Source organism: Canis lupus, chromosome 4 (genome assembly GCF_011100685.1).
Source record: "Canis lupus familiaris isolate Mischka breed German Shepherd chromosome 4, alternate assembly UU_Cfam_GSD_1.0, whole genome shotgun sequence".
Lineage (NCBI taxonomy): Eukaryota > Metazoa > Chordata > Mammalia > Carnivora > Canidae > Canis > Canis lupus.
Genome location: NC_049225.1, coordinates 61,469,345 through 61,485,309, shown reverse-complemented (window position 1 = coordinate 61,485,309; position 15,965 = coordinate 61,469,345). Strand labels below are relative to the sequence as shown.

Below are 15,965 nucleotides of genomic sequence, written 5' to 3'. Positions count from 1 at the left end.
AAAAACAGCATCTCTCAGAGCAGCAAATGAGGACTGCTGAACATCATGCAGCAAAGGCAGACGCAAGGTCCCTGGTTCGAGAAGCCAACCTGGCTCTGAGCACCACCTCACACTCGCTCAGCCCAGCACAGCTGCTGCAAAGCCCCATCCAAAGCAAACACAGCTCTCTCCACAGCAGACTCAACAGAACAAAACCAACACCCAGAAATAAATTGGATCGCCGAGCTCATCATGTTACACAGCTCACTGTTCTCAAATCCAGGATCCTGAATATAATAACAAATGATACTATTAACTGGTCCATCGGTCTGAAGCCAAAAGCAAATAACTCATTACTATAAACCAAATTGATTCTCAGAATTTTCCAGGTCAGCTACAAGAAAGAGTTATGAGACTGTCCTCCCAATTGAACTAAATCTCACCCATGTCTAATTGCAGTGTATATGGCTAAATCCCTTTCCCCCTCTGCAGAGCCAGCTTATCTTTCAGCACATCTAAACCCCAGGGACTTCTCAAGGCAGTGGAGGGATGTGGTCAGGTTGAAAGCAACGATGGAGCCCGAGCCCAGGGCCAGCACATAAGTGTTTAAGAACTGACTCCGCCACCTGCTAGCTCTGTAATCTCCAGCAAGTCTCCATCCACAAAACAAGACTGACGGCCACCTCCCTGGAAATTCAGTTGAAAATGCTTAGCAATTTGGAAAAAGCTAGGTGCATATTAGTCCTCTCTACACAGAAATAAGCAGCTGAGAGATGTTTTTAACCATGCTTCCCAACTCCTCCAGAAATGAAACTTTGCCTCTTACACAGTTCATTTCCTCCTCAGAGTTCAAACCACTTCCGCAGGTCACACGTTAATTTCCTTATGTGCCCAACATCACTGGGATATAGCAGATAATTGGAATCATCAGGTCCACTTTACAGCTTGGAAAAGTGGCTTATGTGGGATTTCCTTAAGGTACATTAGCAGTGACAAGGATGACTTGAAAATTCGTAAGGACATTTGGCTGGCACTAACAAATTGGTTTACATTTGTGGCTTTTCTTGTGCTCGCTTCAGCAGCACAGGCTTTTCTTAACCCAGCTCCTCCTTGTCTCACCCACAGGACTCTGCAACAGGAAGTCACTATTCTACATTTGTTTTGTTGTTAATTCCACTTATTTAACATGCAGAAGAGCTTTCCTATTGCTGTATCCTTGTAAGGTGAAAACAGGATATTTTTCAAATTCTGTGCTCTGACAGTGTATTTATTAACATACAAATTATTTCAGGTCAAGCAAATAATTTGGTTCTAGTTCCATATGCTGTGTTACCTTAGATAAACTACTTAGCCTCCCTGAGCCTGTTTCTTCAGTTGTAATATAATAGTTGACTTGCCTGCCTCGCAAACATAAGACATGAAAATATATAAATAATCATGTAAAGAGAATTTTGAAAATAATTTAAGACACTGCACTTATATAATTAAATTATATAGCATATACCTTTATAATATTGTTTATTATTATTCCTATTGTCTTATGCTAAAAAAGCAACAATTTGGTAGGACTTTCTTGGAATCTGCCAAGTATAACAGCTCTGGACTTCAATTCTTATATATATATATATATATATATATATATATATATATATAAAGAGGATAGGATGCATACATTTTAGAAAAAAGAAAATAAGTTCTATTAATTCAAGGTAAATCTTGGTCAGTATTTCTGGATTGGGGTTTCAGTGCCAGATTTATCTATTTGTACTCATTTTATAAAATTTGTGCTGATGATCAGTATGAAGCACAAATAGAATCTTGTAGAGTCTTAAGTCTAATAGCTTTGGTAGTGAAGGAGAAAGTTCCATAGAAAGCCTGGCAAAAGATCATCTGTTCTTGGGGAGAATTATGGAATGTGGTCTCTGATTTTTATTTTTATTTATTTATTTTTTTTGGTCTCTGATTTTTAAAAGATATTATCAATGCCCTGGATAATCACATGATTATTTTCAATTAAAAATGAGTATAAAGGAGAGACTTGGAATTAAAAATATGTTACTCTTGTTCCTCTCTAATATATTATGAAACCTCTCAAAAATGTAACTAAAATTAATAAAAATTTAGTCAAATTTAGAGTAAATAGTATGAGTAGGAATAAGTTTGCTACAAAATATATGGGTTTTTCTGGATGATGTTCGGACTTTACCTAAGCCCTATTGCAATGTAATCACAATTTATGCAAGGTTCCATGTCTCTCCACATAATAAATCTATGTCCAAATTGAAAATAGAGAGAAACCAAATATGATAGGCACCTTTTTCCACCAGGAAAAAATAATATGTATTGCCATAGAGCAATGAACATCTTTGGATTCTGTCTGCAACTTTATTAAGTTCTTATCACTTGGATATTTTTTATTTTTTCACCATTTATAACATGAGTACTCATACAAATATTGAAGATTGTTACCTCCTGTAATGAGTTCTTTATTGCATATGCATATAAAAAGTGCTAAAACCATAGATCTGGTCTCCTCAAATTGATAGGCACTTTTAAACATAGGTGTGAAAAACCAACATTCACGTTCCAACACTACTGTCTGGAACACTTGTGGTGAGAAAGATTAAACTTTCAAAGTCAAAGCTCAGTCTTTAGAACCTTCTCCCTTCACCAGTCAGAATATTTCATCTAAGCTTCTTACAGCTATTAAAATGATGAAGTTTTCTTCTTTTTCTCTATTTTTCCTAATTGCTGGAGCTTACATGACTGCACAGTGTAAGTATCTCCTATACCTACCACATCTGTGCATTAAATGAATTTCTAGTGATTGTGTTGTTACTGATAGATTAAAATGATTTTTCACAACCATGTCTATCCCTCTAAACTTTATTATGAGTTATATTTATCATTAAATCATTAAGTTATATACAATTATATGTTATATATTATTAAGTGTATTATACAATTGCTTATCAGTAAAATTATAATAGCTATTAGGTGATTGTAGTGTTTTTTAAATCTTTGAAATGATATAATGACTGTTAAAAGAATTACATGAAATAATCTTCTTGGATCTTTCATATTAAATCTTTGGGTCTTCTTCTGCAGGTTTCAGCATGGAGATTATTGGAGGGAGAGAAGTGCCGGCACATTCCAGGCCATTCATGGCCTCCATTCAGTACCGTGGCCAACATCTCTGTGGAGGAGTGCTGATTCACCCACAATGGGTGCTATCAGCAGCCCACTGCCGCCCTCGGTGAGTACCTACTCTGGGCTTGTGTGTTTTACCTCCACCAGCTAGAAGCGAAGCTCACCTCTCCCAGAAGAGAATTATGTTTCTAACATTCTAAGTTTAATGAGCACAGTAATGTTTGATGAACAGCGATGTAATGTCAAGGGGTATGAATAACAGTTCCATCATATATATGTGTGTATTTCTTTCATTGAAATATAGTTGTCATATCATATTAAAATTAATTTCAGGTATAAAACATAGTGATTCAATAATTACGTTCATTATGATAGGCTCACCATGATTAAGTGTATTACAATATTATTGACTCAATTCTCTGTGCTATATTTTTCATCTCCGTGACTTACTTATTTTTAACTGGAAGTTTGTAGCTCTTAATTGTTTGCCCATTTTGTTCATCCCCCCACTCCTGCCCGCTGGCAACCACCACTTTGTTCTCCGTATTTGTGAGTCTGTTTCTCTCTTTTTTGTTGTTACTGTTTTTTTTTGTTTTGTTTTGTTTTGTTTTTAGGTTCCACATATAAGTGAAATCATATGGTATTTGTTTTTCTCTGGCTTTTTTCTTCAAGCATAATGTCCTCTAAGTCCATCCATGCTGTGGTGAATGGCAAGATTTTGATCTACTGTCAGCTTCTCTAATTACTGATCAACAGATGGGGTTTACTTTCTCTCTTGCACATCCGAGTTTTCTGCCCTGAGTTTTCATTTTCAAGGAGATCTGGGCACTTCTCCCAGGCAGGCCATTGGACAGATCCAAGTCCTCTGTGGAGGGCCAGGGAAGGCAGCGATGGTAGGAATTGGAGCAGCGGTGTTCCTGACCTCATAAGGCAGCCTGGATTCGCACCTCTACTTTCCCATTTTACAAAAGGAGAATGATAATAGTAGTTCCTGCTTCATGGGGTTTGGAGAATTAAATAGTACCTATTTGAATATTTTAATATGCTTAGCATACAGTAAGCACAAATAAGTTGCAGCTGTTATTGCTATATGTAGGAGAAGCCTGTTTTGTTAATAGATTTTTAGAGCTCTTATGTTAACTCCTATGCCCCACCTCCCACCCCAGAGGCCTGAGGCCCACAGTTTGGGAATCACAGCTGTAAGAGGGCAACAAGCTTCCCAGCAGGGAAAAAAAAAAAAAAGTTATAGATGATTTCTACAAGGAAAGAAAGATCTATTTCCCTGAGATGCTTAGAACAGAAACTTTCTCAAAGTACATTTCAGTCTGCGATTCTCTTACCCCAGCTAAAAAAGTCCCAAATTCTTCTTAGGATACTGCAACCTTTGCAAAAGGAAAAGCCATAATGGTTTGCTTGCCAGGCCATGGAACAACTGAATTGATTTGTTTCTCCATGTCGATTGCCCCCATTTTAATAAGACTAGTCACAAATTTAGAAATTTTGAAGCCTGCAGAAAGTGAGAATTTCTGCTTTATTTCTAAATAGCAAGCTACTAATCTCCAGTTTAATATGGCTACTTCATTCAAATGGAGTTTTAGCTGTCATAGAAATCACTCTTGTGTCCCTATCATTTCTGTCCCTTTTAGAGCACTTGTCTCCTGGGGACCAGCCAGGCAGAGGGTGACTATCAAAAAATGTTCATTCAATTCAAAATACGTACATCTTCAAATATCCTTACAGCACACATTCAGATGGATTCTAACTTCCCCAGACACAGACCTTGACTTATTATAAATGTTCAACAAAGGCTGGATAGAAAGAAGGAAATAAATTGGAGGACTTTCTTTTTTTTCTAAGCCATAAACAGTGTGTGAAGTCCTTCACAAGCCAATAAAGTGCTATCCAAAAGTATATAATATTATTAATTTGAATTTAAAATTTTGTCAAGTGAACTTGACTTGATAGGAGTGGGTCCTCAAACTGACAAATTGGGGAAAAGAGATCTTGGAATTAAAAAAAAAAAAAAAAGAAAAGAAAAGAAAAACCAACTCTTGCTAAATACCATTTTAAATGGCCGGAGTTTAAAGAACTCCAGAATATGTGGATCAAATTTCCTCTCCAGGACACTTGGGTGTAAAAATGTAGGCGGTTTGGTGCTTGGAAAAATATTAAGCTTTATGAAATCCAAAATATTTATGAAATAGTTTAATGGTGGCTTCCCACAAATGTACTCCCAAGTATCCTAGGGGAATAGCTTACTAACTCCAGGCTCAGCTCTCATGGTGAAGGAAGCCAAATCTGAGGTGCCCCCTTCTCTCTACCCATCCACACAGTCCTTACTGCATCTCTTGGCCCTTCTATTAGTTGCCTTGCCAACTGTAAAAGGAAACCCATTAAAAAGCTTCTTGTCTAATCTTTTCAACATTTCAATTTATCAGAAGCAAAACTCTCACCAGTTGTTTTCCACTGTCTTCTTGAATCCCCCACACACACTGAGCCCCACTTCTCTCACCTGCCTGGGCTATAAATTAGATGAACTGGCACAGCCCCTTCCACGTGGCCTCACCCCATCTCAGACCTCTCAGGGCATCCAGAGTGGAATGGTGAAGGCCTGGGCTCAAACCAGATGAGCTGCAATCCCACTTGCATTTGCATCCTGGAGCCTCCCCTTAATATCGATGGGGTTTTCTCAAGTTTGTGAAGTTACCTGAGCCTGTCTTCTCATCTGCAAAGTGCGGATAATCCTAATACTGAGGGACAATATGTAAACTGTTAGCACAAAACATGGCACAGCACAGTAACATAATAACTTTTATATCATGTCATCATGTTATTATCTGTACCTTCCATAGTAGTCACTGAGGCATAAGTCTGATGACCAAGGCATGTTGAGGATGGGACTGTAACAATCCCTCTCTGACAGCCAGGTAATTCCTTCCTCTCTTAGACTAAAGAGACCTCCAGGGAGTAAGGACTCTGTCTTTGTCAGCCCTGGAGGAGTGGGCCAAAGCAGAAACACAGCTCAGTGTCAAGGTAAACTGGCAGAGGAAATAAGAAGCCTGATGGGGCTTGGCATGGGGCTTCCAGAAGTTTCATGGAAAAGAACACTGGACTTGGAATCACAAAAGCTCGGTTTCCCTACTTATCATGTGTGTCATCTTTGGCCAAAGAACTCTTCCATCAATTAGGGCTATACAGTATATCAGCTTGAACAACACTGTGGAAGGGTTCTTTTTAGGCCCAGTAGAAATGATGTTTTGGGGAGCCTGGATGGCTCAGTGGGCTGATTGTCTGCCTTCTGTTCAGGTCATGATCTCTGGGTCTTGGGATCAAGCCCGGTATTGGGTTTCCTGATCAGTGTGGAGTCTCCTTCTCCTTCTCCCTCTGTTCCACCCTCCTCATTTGTGCTCTCTCTCTCTCTCTCAAATAAATAAAATCTTAAAAAAAAAAAAAAAAGAAATGATGTTTCAGTAGACAGAAAAAGATTATTTAAGCAACACCTTGGTTCCTGCTCTACATGTAGTTTTGTTCTAGGTAAGTCCAGGGTGGAACTCAGAAAGCTGCATTTTAAACATGCATCTCCAGATAATTCTGAAGCAAAGACCACCCGTGGAGAAACCCTACAATAAACAAATGAAAACACTGCTTTATTACTTCTCTGTGTGAATTCAGACCTGTGTTTAGCTAAGGAGGTGGCATCCTAGAACTCAGGTAATTCCAGGTATCCTGTGGGGAGAAAAAATGAACTTTGTAGTATAGATTACAGCTGAAGTGTATCAGGAAATGGAAAGTCTGAAACCATTCATGGTCTGTTTGCATTATTTTGAGTATTAACATGTCCCAGTGGAGAGAAAAATAACCAAAATATTTCAAAGGCATTAACTAATCAAGGAAGTTGACAAAAGATGAGGAAAACCAAAAATTTTCTCAGCATCCATCCTCTAATCAAAATTCATCTTCTACACCTGCATTTATACCCCACAGCCATCCTTGTGTTCATTATTTATGCATGTATCCATCTTTTCTGTTAAAGCAGCAGTCCTGGGGATTTGTTATCATTCTCCACTGTCCCCTCCCCCCAAAGTTTGGGTTTCATGAGTATGTTGAATTTGAGTTTAAATCAATCCTAGGAAATCTGATCCACATCCTTTGAGAAATTTCATCCCCATCCTGATTTTGCAATAGGCAAACTTTTCAACAAATAGAGCTGAAATTCCCAAAATAGACCAAAATAAACTCTTTTGGTAGAAACTGAAGAGTGGTCATTCCCGGCAGTCAGAGCCCTACCATATGCAAACCTATGCCATCGTAGTCCTGAGCTTATTTTTCAAACCTGATACAACACTTTCTTCTTTTTTCTGTATGTTTCTGTGGCTTTTAATTCCTATTAATCTTTAATCTGAGTGTATGAATGAATGTGTGTGTTTATTTATTTTAATTTAAAAAAAATTTTTTTTTAAGATTTTATTTATTTACATATGAGAGACACAGTGACATAGGCAGGGGGAAAAGCAGGCTCCTCAAGGGGAGCCAGATGTGGGACTCCACCATGGGACCCCGGGATTGCCCCTCTGAGCCAAAGGCAGATGCTCAACCATTGAGCCACCCAGGTGCTTCTGTTTTTATTTTTAATTGAAGTATGGTTGACATACAATATTATGAGTTTCAGATGTATAACATAGTGATTTGACAATTACGCACATCATGAAATACTCACTATGAGTATACTCACATACTGTCATTAAAGTTATTGCAATACTATTTACTATATTCCCTCTGCTGTACTTTTCAACGCCTTGAGTTATTTTATAACTGAAAGTCTGTACCTCTTAATTCCCTTCACCTATTTTGCCTATCCGCCCACCCTTCCCCTCTGTGACCACCAGTTTGTTCTATGTGTCTGTGAATCTGTTTCTGTTTGTTCATTTGCTTTGTATTTTTTTTAGATTCCACATATAAGCAAAATCCTATGGTTTTTGTCTTTCTCCGTCTGACTTATGTGGGTATGGATGTTTTTAATGTAATCTATCTTGATCCCTTTTCCAAGTGACAATGAAGTAGTTAAATGTAAATGAGTGTAAGTCTTTTTAGAATCTTCCCTGCTTTCTAACGGATTTGTAGCTGATTCCTAATGGCACACATCAAAATGGGATTTTTTTTATAGTATGCTGAATGCCCCAAGGTGTTGTCAAGATCTCAAAAAAACATATTTCTATTTTCATAACTAGAGGTAAATATAATTTTGTTCAACATGCAGTGAATCAAATCAATTGTGGCACTATCAAAACATTGGTACTGGAGCTGTATATTACTGGGGTAAGACAAAACAAAACAAAACAAAACAAAACAAAAAAACAACTGTTGTTTCTTTATCTTACTCATCTTTTTATATCCTCTAAATCTCCACAATGGAGTTATCAATGGCTACTAACCCTACGGTATCTATATTTCAAATCAGGAGTGATTTTTCACCTTGAGGAAAGCTTTCTATCCTTGTCTGAATTATCTTTCTAATTAACAGGACAGAACATAGCTTATCTGACAGCCACATAATGGATCTTATTCCCCATGTTGGCCTGGGTTGAGGTCTGGATATACCAGATTAGCAAATGCCCAGTTGAGTCTTTACCTTTTAGTTACTAAAACAATGTTGAGAAGATGAAAAAGTTCTGGAGATTGATGGTAGTTATAAATGACCAACAATGTAAATATATTTAATGCCATGGAACTGTGCATTTAAAAATGGTTTAAGTTATAAATTTTATGTTCTGTATATTTTACCTTAATTAAAAATTAACAATGGTGGGTAGAAATCTCAACCCACAACTTGAGAAGCATAATTTCATTTTACATATATTAATATAATTTTGTTGTAAACTTGATATCAGTCAATTAGAATTTTACTTCTTTTCTTCACAGTAGGATATAAGTAGGATATAAGTCCTGATATTCTTTTGCGATACTAGGGAAGTGGGGTGGGTCTGAGAGAAAGTCTTTTGGCCTTTGATATCATTCATTCATGCTTGGGTCCACTAAGACCTCTGTCACTCCACCTAATCCAAATAGGTTACCTTGGAGATGGTCCTTGTTCCTGTATGTCTTCCACCATTTCTCTTCCTCACTAGGCTATTTGGGATTTGATCTGTTACTTCTATTCTTTCTTTTTTTAGGCATGAAAAAGTCCAGTTGTTCAAAGTGATTTTAGGAGCACACTCTCTCTCAAAGAATGAAGCCTCCAAACAAACATTTGAGGTTGAAAAATTTATACCATTCTCAAGATTTATATCACATCATAAGTCAAATGACATTATGCTGATTAAGGTATGTAGTGTTGCCTTCCTTCCATTTCTCCAGCATTCTTATACACCATAGTTCAGTTGTTACATAAAAACATTTTGTTAGCACCAGCCACATGTTTGAGGTAATTGTGATATATCCTGGAAGGGCCCATTTTACTCCACATACTGCTTTGAAAGAAACAAGAATTTATCATCAATGCATCAGATCTGTGTTTAAACAAGGAAAAGCAGCCCTGATGCTCATATATGTGGGAGGGAACATCCCAACAAATCCAAGGATCCCCCTTTGAAAGCCTTTTTCCCAAGTGCTTTTATCATTAACAAATAAAAAATACAAGTCCTGTATGCAACAGAGACAAGTGAATTCAGGGACACGTAAGTGAGTTATAACTTAGTCTAGACCATACTTAGTTTAGTTCAAACTTAGTCTAGACCATACTCAAGGGTCTTATCCTGCAGGAAACAGCCCAGCCCTCAAAGTCATGACCTATGGATGTTATTCCACAGAAAACCATCCAATGCAGAGCAAAGGCCAGTTTGCTTAAGACTGGGCAAAATTCCTGCTCTGTCTAAGCTCCCTCCCCAAGCATCATTGAGCTCTACAGGGGTTGGAGAGCATTTCAGAAAAGCAACAACCACAAATACAGCTGCAGGCTACCACCAAAGTAGATTCAAGAAGAGGGATGCCTTCCTAGACCAGAGGGACCACACATATATTGCTCAGACTAATAGCAGAATACTACTGGGAATGAATGATCATTTATTCTCTTTTCAATCTGTCAGCTTCACACGGCTGCAACGCTTGACAAATATGTCCAGCTGCTCCACCCAAGCTCCAAAAATGATATCAGAGCTGGAACAAAATGCCAGGTTACTGGCTGGGGAGCCACTGACCCACAATATTTAAGGATCTCTGATACCCTTCGCGAAGTCACTGTTACTATCATAAATCGAAAACTTTGCAACAGCCCAAGTTATTACAACCACAACCCTATTATAACTGCAGACATGGTATGTGCAGGAGACACCAGAGGCCAGAAGGATTCCTGCCAGGTAAGAGTCTGTCAGTCAAATAGGCATCTCAGAGCGCTGTGCTATATGCAGTCAAGGCTCCATTTGCTCCCTAGCACAGAGGAGAGGGACAGAGAACACAAAATCACAACTCCAGAGAGTTCCTCTCCAGTCCTGCACTGAGTTCTCTGTTCTTTCTCATCTACCAGCGTGAACAACTCATAAGAACGTCCCCAACACATAAGTACTCATTCAATGTCTGTTAATCAAGATGACAGACTATATCTGATAATGTTTACAGGCTTCTTCTGGGGGATGTCACAGTCCTTAGAAAGCCTAACTTTGGCTGAGGTCACTAGTGGTGACTGAAAGATAACTCCCTCTCTGCCCCCCCCCCCCAAACCCACCATTCAAGGTAATCAATAGAGAGGTGTTAGAAGGCTCAAATGCAAGAAGCTCAAATATATAGTGTGTGTTTCTTTTTTTTTTTAAGATTTTATTTATTTATTCATGAGAAACACACAGAGAGAGAGAAAGAGGCAGAGACACAGGCAGAGGGAGAAGCAGGCTCCCCACGTAGGACTCGATCCTGGGACTCCAGGATCACACTCTGGGCTGAAGGCAAGCGCTAAACCGTGTAGCCACCCAGGGATCCCCTAGTGTCTGTTTCTTAAATAACGTTGACACATTGACTAAAAGGAACAGGAGTCATACTTTTCAGAATCTTTTGTTTCCTGAGGCAGTAAAAAAACAGGTGTTCGTGATTACAGGTGACAAATCACACAGATGGATTGATTACTAATTTTTGAGGAATTACAATGCACTGTTCACAGCATACTGTATGAAGCATTGTCGAGCGGAGAGCATGGTGATTTTAAAGATCACGTGTATTTGCTGTGCCCCAAGATTGTCATACCCCTAAGCCTCTATTTCCATGGCAACCAGAGCATAAAGTGCTGCAGTTCACAATGTGAGTGACAGCAGAGGCAAAGGCTGCTCTTCAGATTTGAAAGCCCCCTCCTATCACCCTGTGATTTTCCTTGACAGAATTTTAGTTACATGTTTAGTTCTGAGTCCTCAAGAATCAGTTCACTGAGGATGGATTTACGAGGTGCTGTGTATATGCAGAACATTATGTTCAATTATAGGTGAATGCAAAAACAGGATAAAAAATAAGATAGAGTCCCTGCCACCAATGTATTTACTACGATACATTTCTCTTTTCTGCCCATCTCAGTAGCAACTTGGTGTCAGCTCTGTGAGCACCAAAATGAAGTTCACAATTTAAACATTTCTTTCATTTCAGTGAATTACTTTAAACTTTATATCTACTCATTCCTTAATGAATAAAGTTCTATATCATTGATTACCGATCTTTGTATACATATGTAATCCTACAGAGACAGGGACATGGACAGAGAGATAGACAAACACACAGACAGATGGATGGAAATATGGTCCTAGACAGGGACGTAGAGACAGACAGACAGATGAACAGAATCATTGCCCTGGCCAGAGACAGAGACAACCCACACTGAGTAAGGGGCTGTATCGGACACTTTTCAGGACACAGGGAAACCAAGGACCCACATAACAATCTTTTGAGTAATGAGTCATTGATGGCAGAAAAAGTTCAACAGCTTCTCACCAAATATCTATTTTCTTCTTTTCTAGGGTGACTCGGGTGGCCCTTTGGTTTGCAAAGGTGCCTTTTATGCCTTAGTCTCTGCAGGTCGTGAATGTGGTGATGCCAAAAAGCCTGGAATCTACACCCTAATAACCCAGAAATACCAGGCTTGGATTAAAAGCAAACTTGAGCCACCTCATGCAGACTATGACCACAAATGATTTTCTTGGATCCACCAGTTGCTTGTTTTGTTTTCATAAGATGTTCTAGAGATCACCTTTGTCTTCCTATGTAGCTGTATGTAAAGTGGAGCACAGCTACGGTCCACTCCTACTCCTTTAGGACTGATTTTGTCAAGGAATCAAGTTCTTTTTCATATCTGTAACTGCTGTGTTTTTACTCTGCTGATTTCATTCTGAATAAAAGTTAGACTACATGTCCTTGTCTTTTATGGAAACGAGATACAGCAAATGATATGCTCCCCACTCCACTCACACTCCCCCAGAGGGCAAAAGGTGATTAAACAAACCTTCAGCCAGGCACCACCTGCAACCAGGTTTATGTTGTGATTTCTGCTGTGATTTACCCTAAACTGCGTTTTTAAATTAAGAAACAGTAAATTCAAACACCCCAATTCAAGTGAAGAAAAAAATCATCAAGGCTTATACAAATATTTAGGATAGTACTTATTATTTATTTCTGTCACACTTTGTTCCACACAGGATTTGAGGCAAAGTACAAAAATACCTGCCATAAAACCAAATATGAAATTAAAAATATTTTCCCCAAAAAATTAAAAACAGAAAATGTTATATGATCCAGAAATTCCACTGCCAGGTATTTATCAGAAGACAATGAGCACACTAATTTGAGAAATTATCTGCACCCCCATGCACACTGCAGCATCATTTACAATGGCCAAGATATGGAAGCAAGTTAAGTATTCATTGATGGAAGAATAGATAAAGACACTGTGAGATATATATATATATAATATTCAGTAATGTATAGTATGTTATACATATATGTATAATGTATATATAATTATGTATTATATATTACATATTATATATTTAGCCATAAAAAAAGATGAAATCTTGCCATTTGTGACAACGTGGATGCACCTCGAGGGCATCATGCTGAGTGAAATAAGTCAGACAAAGACAAATATCCTATGATCTCCCTTATAAACATCAGCTTCAAGCTCAGAGATAGAGAACAGATCAGTGGCTGCCAGAGGTGGGGAGCTGGGAGATGGGAGAAATGGGTGAAGGGGGTAAAAAGGTAGAAAAAAATATATATATATATAAGAAATAATTTGGTGAAGAAACAGAAGCCAGGGAGAAATGAGACCTTTGAAGAAGGAGAAGATGAAGACAGAACTGTTAATAGTCAAAGGGCCACTATTTTCTTCCCATATTGTTGCTAGAAGGAGCCATATTTGCCTCTTAGGCTTCACTTGAATCAATGCAAAAAGAGCAACACAATCGGTTATATGAATCACAGTATCCAGGAAATAAAAATAAATGTATTTGCTCAGACATAGGATCACTGGTGCTAGCAAGGGGCCTGGAGATAACTTTTTTGGTTATCTATGTTGAAAGATGCTGTGCCAGGGCTCCCACGTCCCTACCCACTGCATCAGATCACTTGAGAAGATACTTTTGTAACACATGTTGCCCCTACCCCTTGCTCAGAAGTTCAGATTGAATTGGCTTGAGGTGGGCTTGGAAATCTGCACTGTTTAAAAGCAATTCAAATGATTCTGATAAATGGCCAAATCTGAAAGCCATTGATAATGAACATCCTTAAAAATGTCTACGAGAAAGAACAATATGTATCATGGGATTGTTCCTTTATAAGCCCTTCAGCGTGAACTGAGGCCTGCAGACCGGGGTGCCATTCAGTAAATGCACTGGAGAGTCTCATCGTCTCATCGTCGCCGCCCGGCGATTAGAATCCTCACAATTTCTAATCTGATCGTGGTGAACATTAAAGCTTTTTCTTCAACAGCTAGAAACCAAAGGGTTATTCTCAGCCTCTATATTTCATTTGGGCTTTCTAGGTGCCACCATTGGGTTTTCTTACATTCATATAAAAATGGATGCTTTTATCTGTTTTTGTTATGGTTCTCAGAAACCATTCACCAGGATTACTCCACTAGAAATACTTGACAAGTGGAAGCACTGGGTTAAAAGAGAACCTAAATAAAATTAAAACTACTATGAAAGTAAGTAGTTAAAAAAAAAAAAAAGGTTCTTTCAGTATTTCATTTTGTATCATTCTGACTCATTAAAAATAAACTGATTTTGACCCAGAAATCCCAGGCTATCTTTCCTAAGAAAAGAAAGGGGAAGTTAGAGAGACTCTGGACTCACCATAAAAAAAAGTATCATATTTTTCATCTAAATTACAAATCCATGGAATATATAGTTGCAAGTCTCTTTAGCAAAAGGAAGGGCGAGTTTCCCTCTAGTTGCAGTTTGTAAGTATCCTGAAAAGTTTCACTAAAATCTGAGACTTGTTTTGATTTTAGACTCCATGCTGTTCGTATCCAAGAGTCAAACCAGATAAGACTGCCAGAGAGGAAGCTTCTGTCAACAGCTATAGCAGATCTGGTGACTCTTAAATTGGAAGATAAACAGTTTATTTTGACAAGTAGCTGATGATGGAGCCCACAATTGAAAAATATTGCTCATCTTCTCAGGGAAGTAATATTTTATTAAAGATACCAAAGTCTTCCCAACCTAGCCTAAAAGAATATGGTGTTTTGGTTTGGGAAAGTCTGTCTTTGGGGACATTATTTGATTCCATCTATGACCTCAAAGAAAAGCTGAGTGTCAAAATGAGGTAAATATCTAGATTATGAAAATTGCTCAGAGAATTTAGGGGAACATAATTGGCTGTTGTCATTCTAAATTATCCCACTTTTCCCCTTCTTCGTGACTGTGGACAGAGCACATTTGCCTTCTCCTCAGACACTGAAAAAAAAGCTTCATGCTTTATTTTATGTCCAACTAGTTTTAATAGAAAGCGACAGCCCTAAAAACAATCAGGACAATATCATGCATAAAATAAATCAAGATGAATTCAGGTGAGTGCCTAACCAGTCTAGAACCAGGTAGCAGATTTAGTCCTATCCTTTTTTTGCACATAATAAATCTCCATTTACCCTGAAATGTTAGGAAAAGCAGTGCTTCACACTTGATTGCTTCAGAAAGGTATCTCATTAAAGGAAAGAACTGCTCTCATTCTGTCAGAGACCCTCTTCCTCTTTGACTAAGCTCTCGGTTTATGACGGGGCACACACATGATGGAGAAAAGAGACTGTTCAACTTGTCTAAGGCCAATGCACTCAGATCTCTCTGAAGCTTACGATTTCATGAGATTACTGAGGCACAACACACAGCTACTCATACGTTGTCTTAGGAGACATTTGAGTATCAAGTGCATGCTGGCTGAACAGGTGGGTTCCTTGTATCTTGAATGACTAAGCCCAGCTTTTAAGGTTTCACACTTTGACTTCCTGTTTACTAACCTTAACTTGCTCAGTCCTTTTGCTGAATTACATCAGTCAACTCCAGATTGGCATGCAAAGATTGTGTTCAAGAAGGGTCTACACTGAGGCTTCTCTTGAAAACTCAGGAGTAAGTAGAATGAAATTGTCCTTTGAAAGTTAAAATTTAAACTTCATATATATTGTCTCAGGGCAGAGATCCACAAGATCACTCTGAAGAGTTGTTGAAGTTCACAAGCCTGCAAGACTGCCTGCAATCTGTTTGAAGATTAACAATTCTCCAGATGAGCATCCCAGTCTGAAGGAAAGGAGGATAGCCATGGATACAGGGAAAAGCAGGCAACACAGGCAGTGGACCAACCAGAATTGATGAGGAAGGGAG

At 38.4% G+C, this 15,965-nt stretch overlaps 1 protein-coding gene across 1 annotated transcript; it reads left to right on the top strand.

Annotated features, from left to right (window-relative positions):
* Positions 1-2,544: 2,544 nt before the first annotated feature.
* GZMK (granzyme K) lies at positions 2,545-12,502 on the top strand. The gene is made up of 5 exons (XM_038535100.1): positions 2,545-2,754; positions 3,088-3,235; positions 9,300-9,450; positions 10,212-10,481; positions 12,114-12,502. The coding sequence occupies exons 1-5, from the start codon at positions 2,691-2,693 to the stop codon at positions 12,285-12,287; spliced, it is 807 nt and encodes a 268-aa protein (XP_038391028.1). The 5' UTR covers positions 2,545-2,690; the 3' UTR covers positions 12,288-12,502.
* Positions 12,503-15,965: the final 3,463 nt, after the last annotated feature.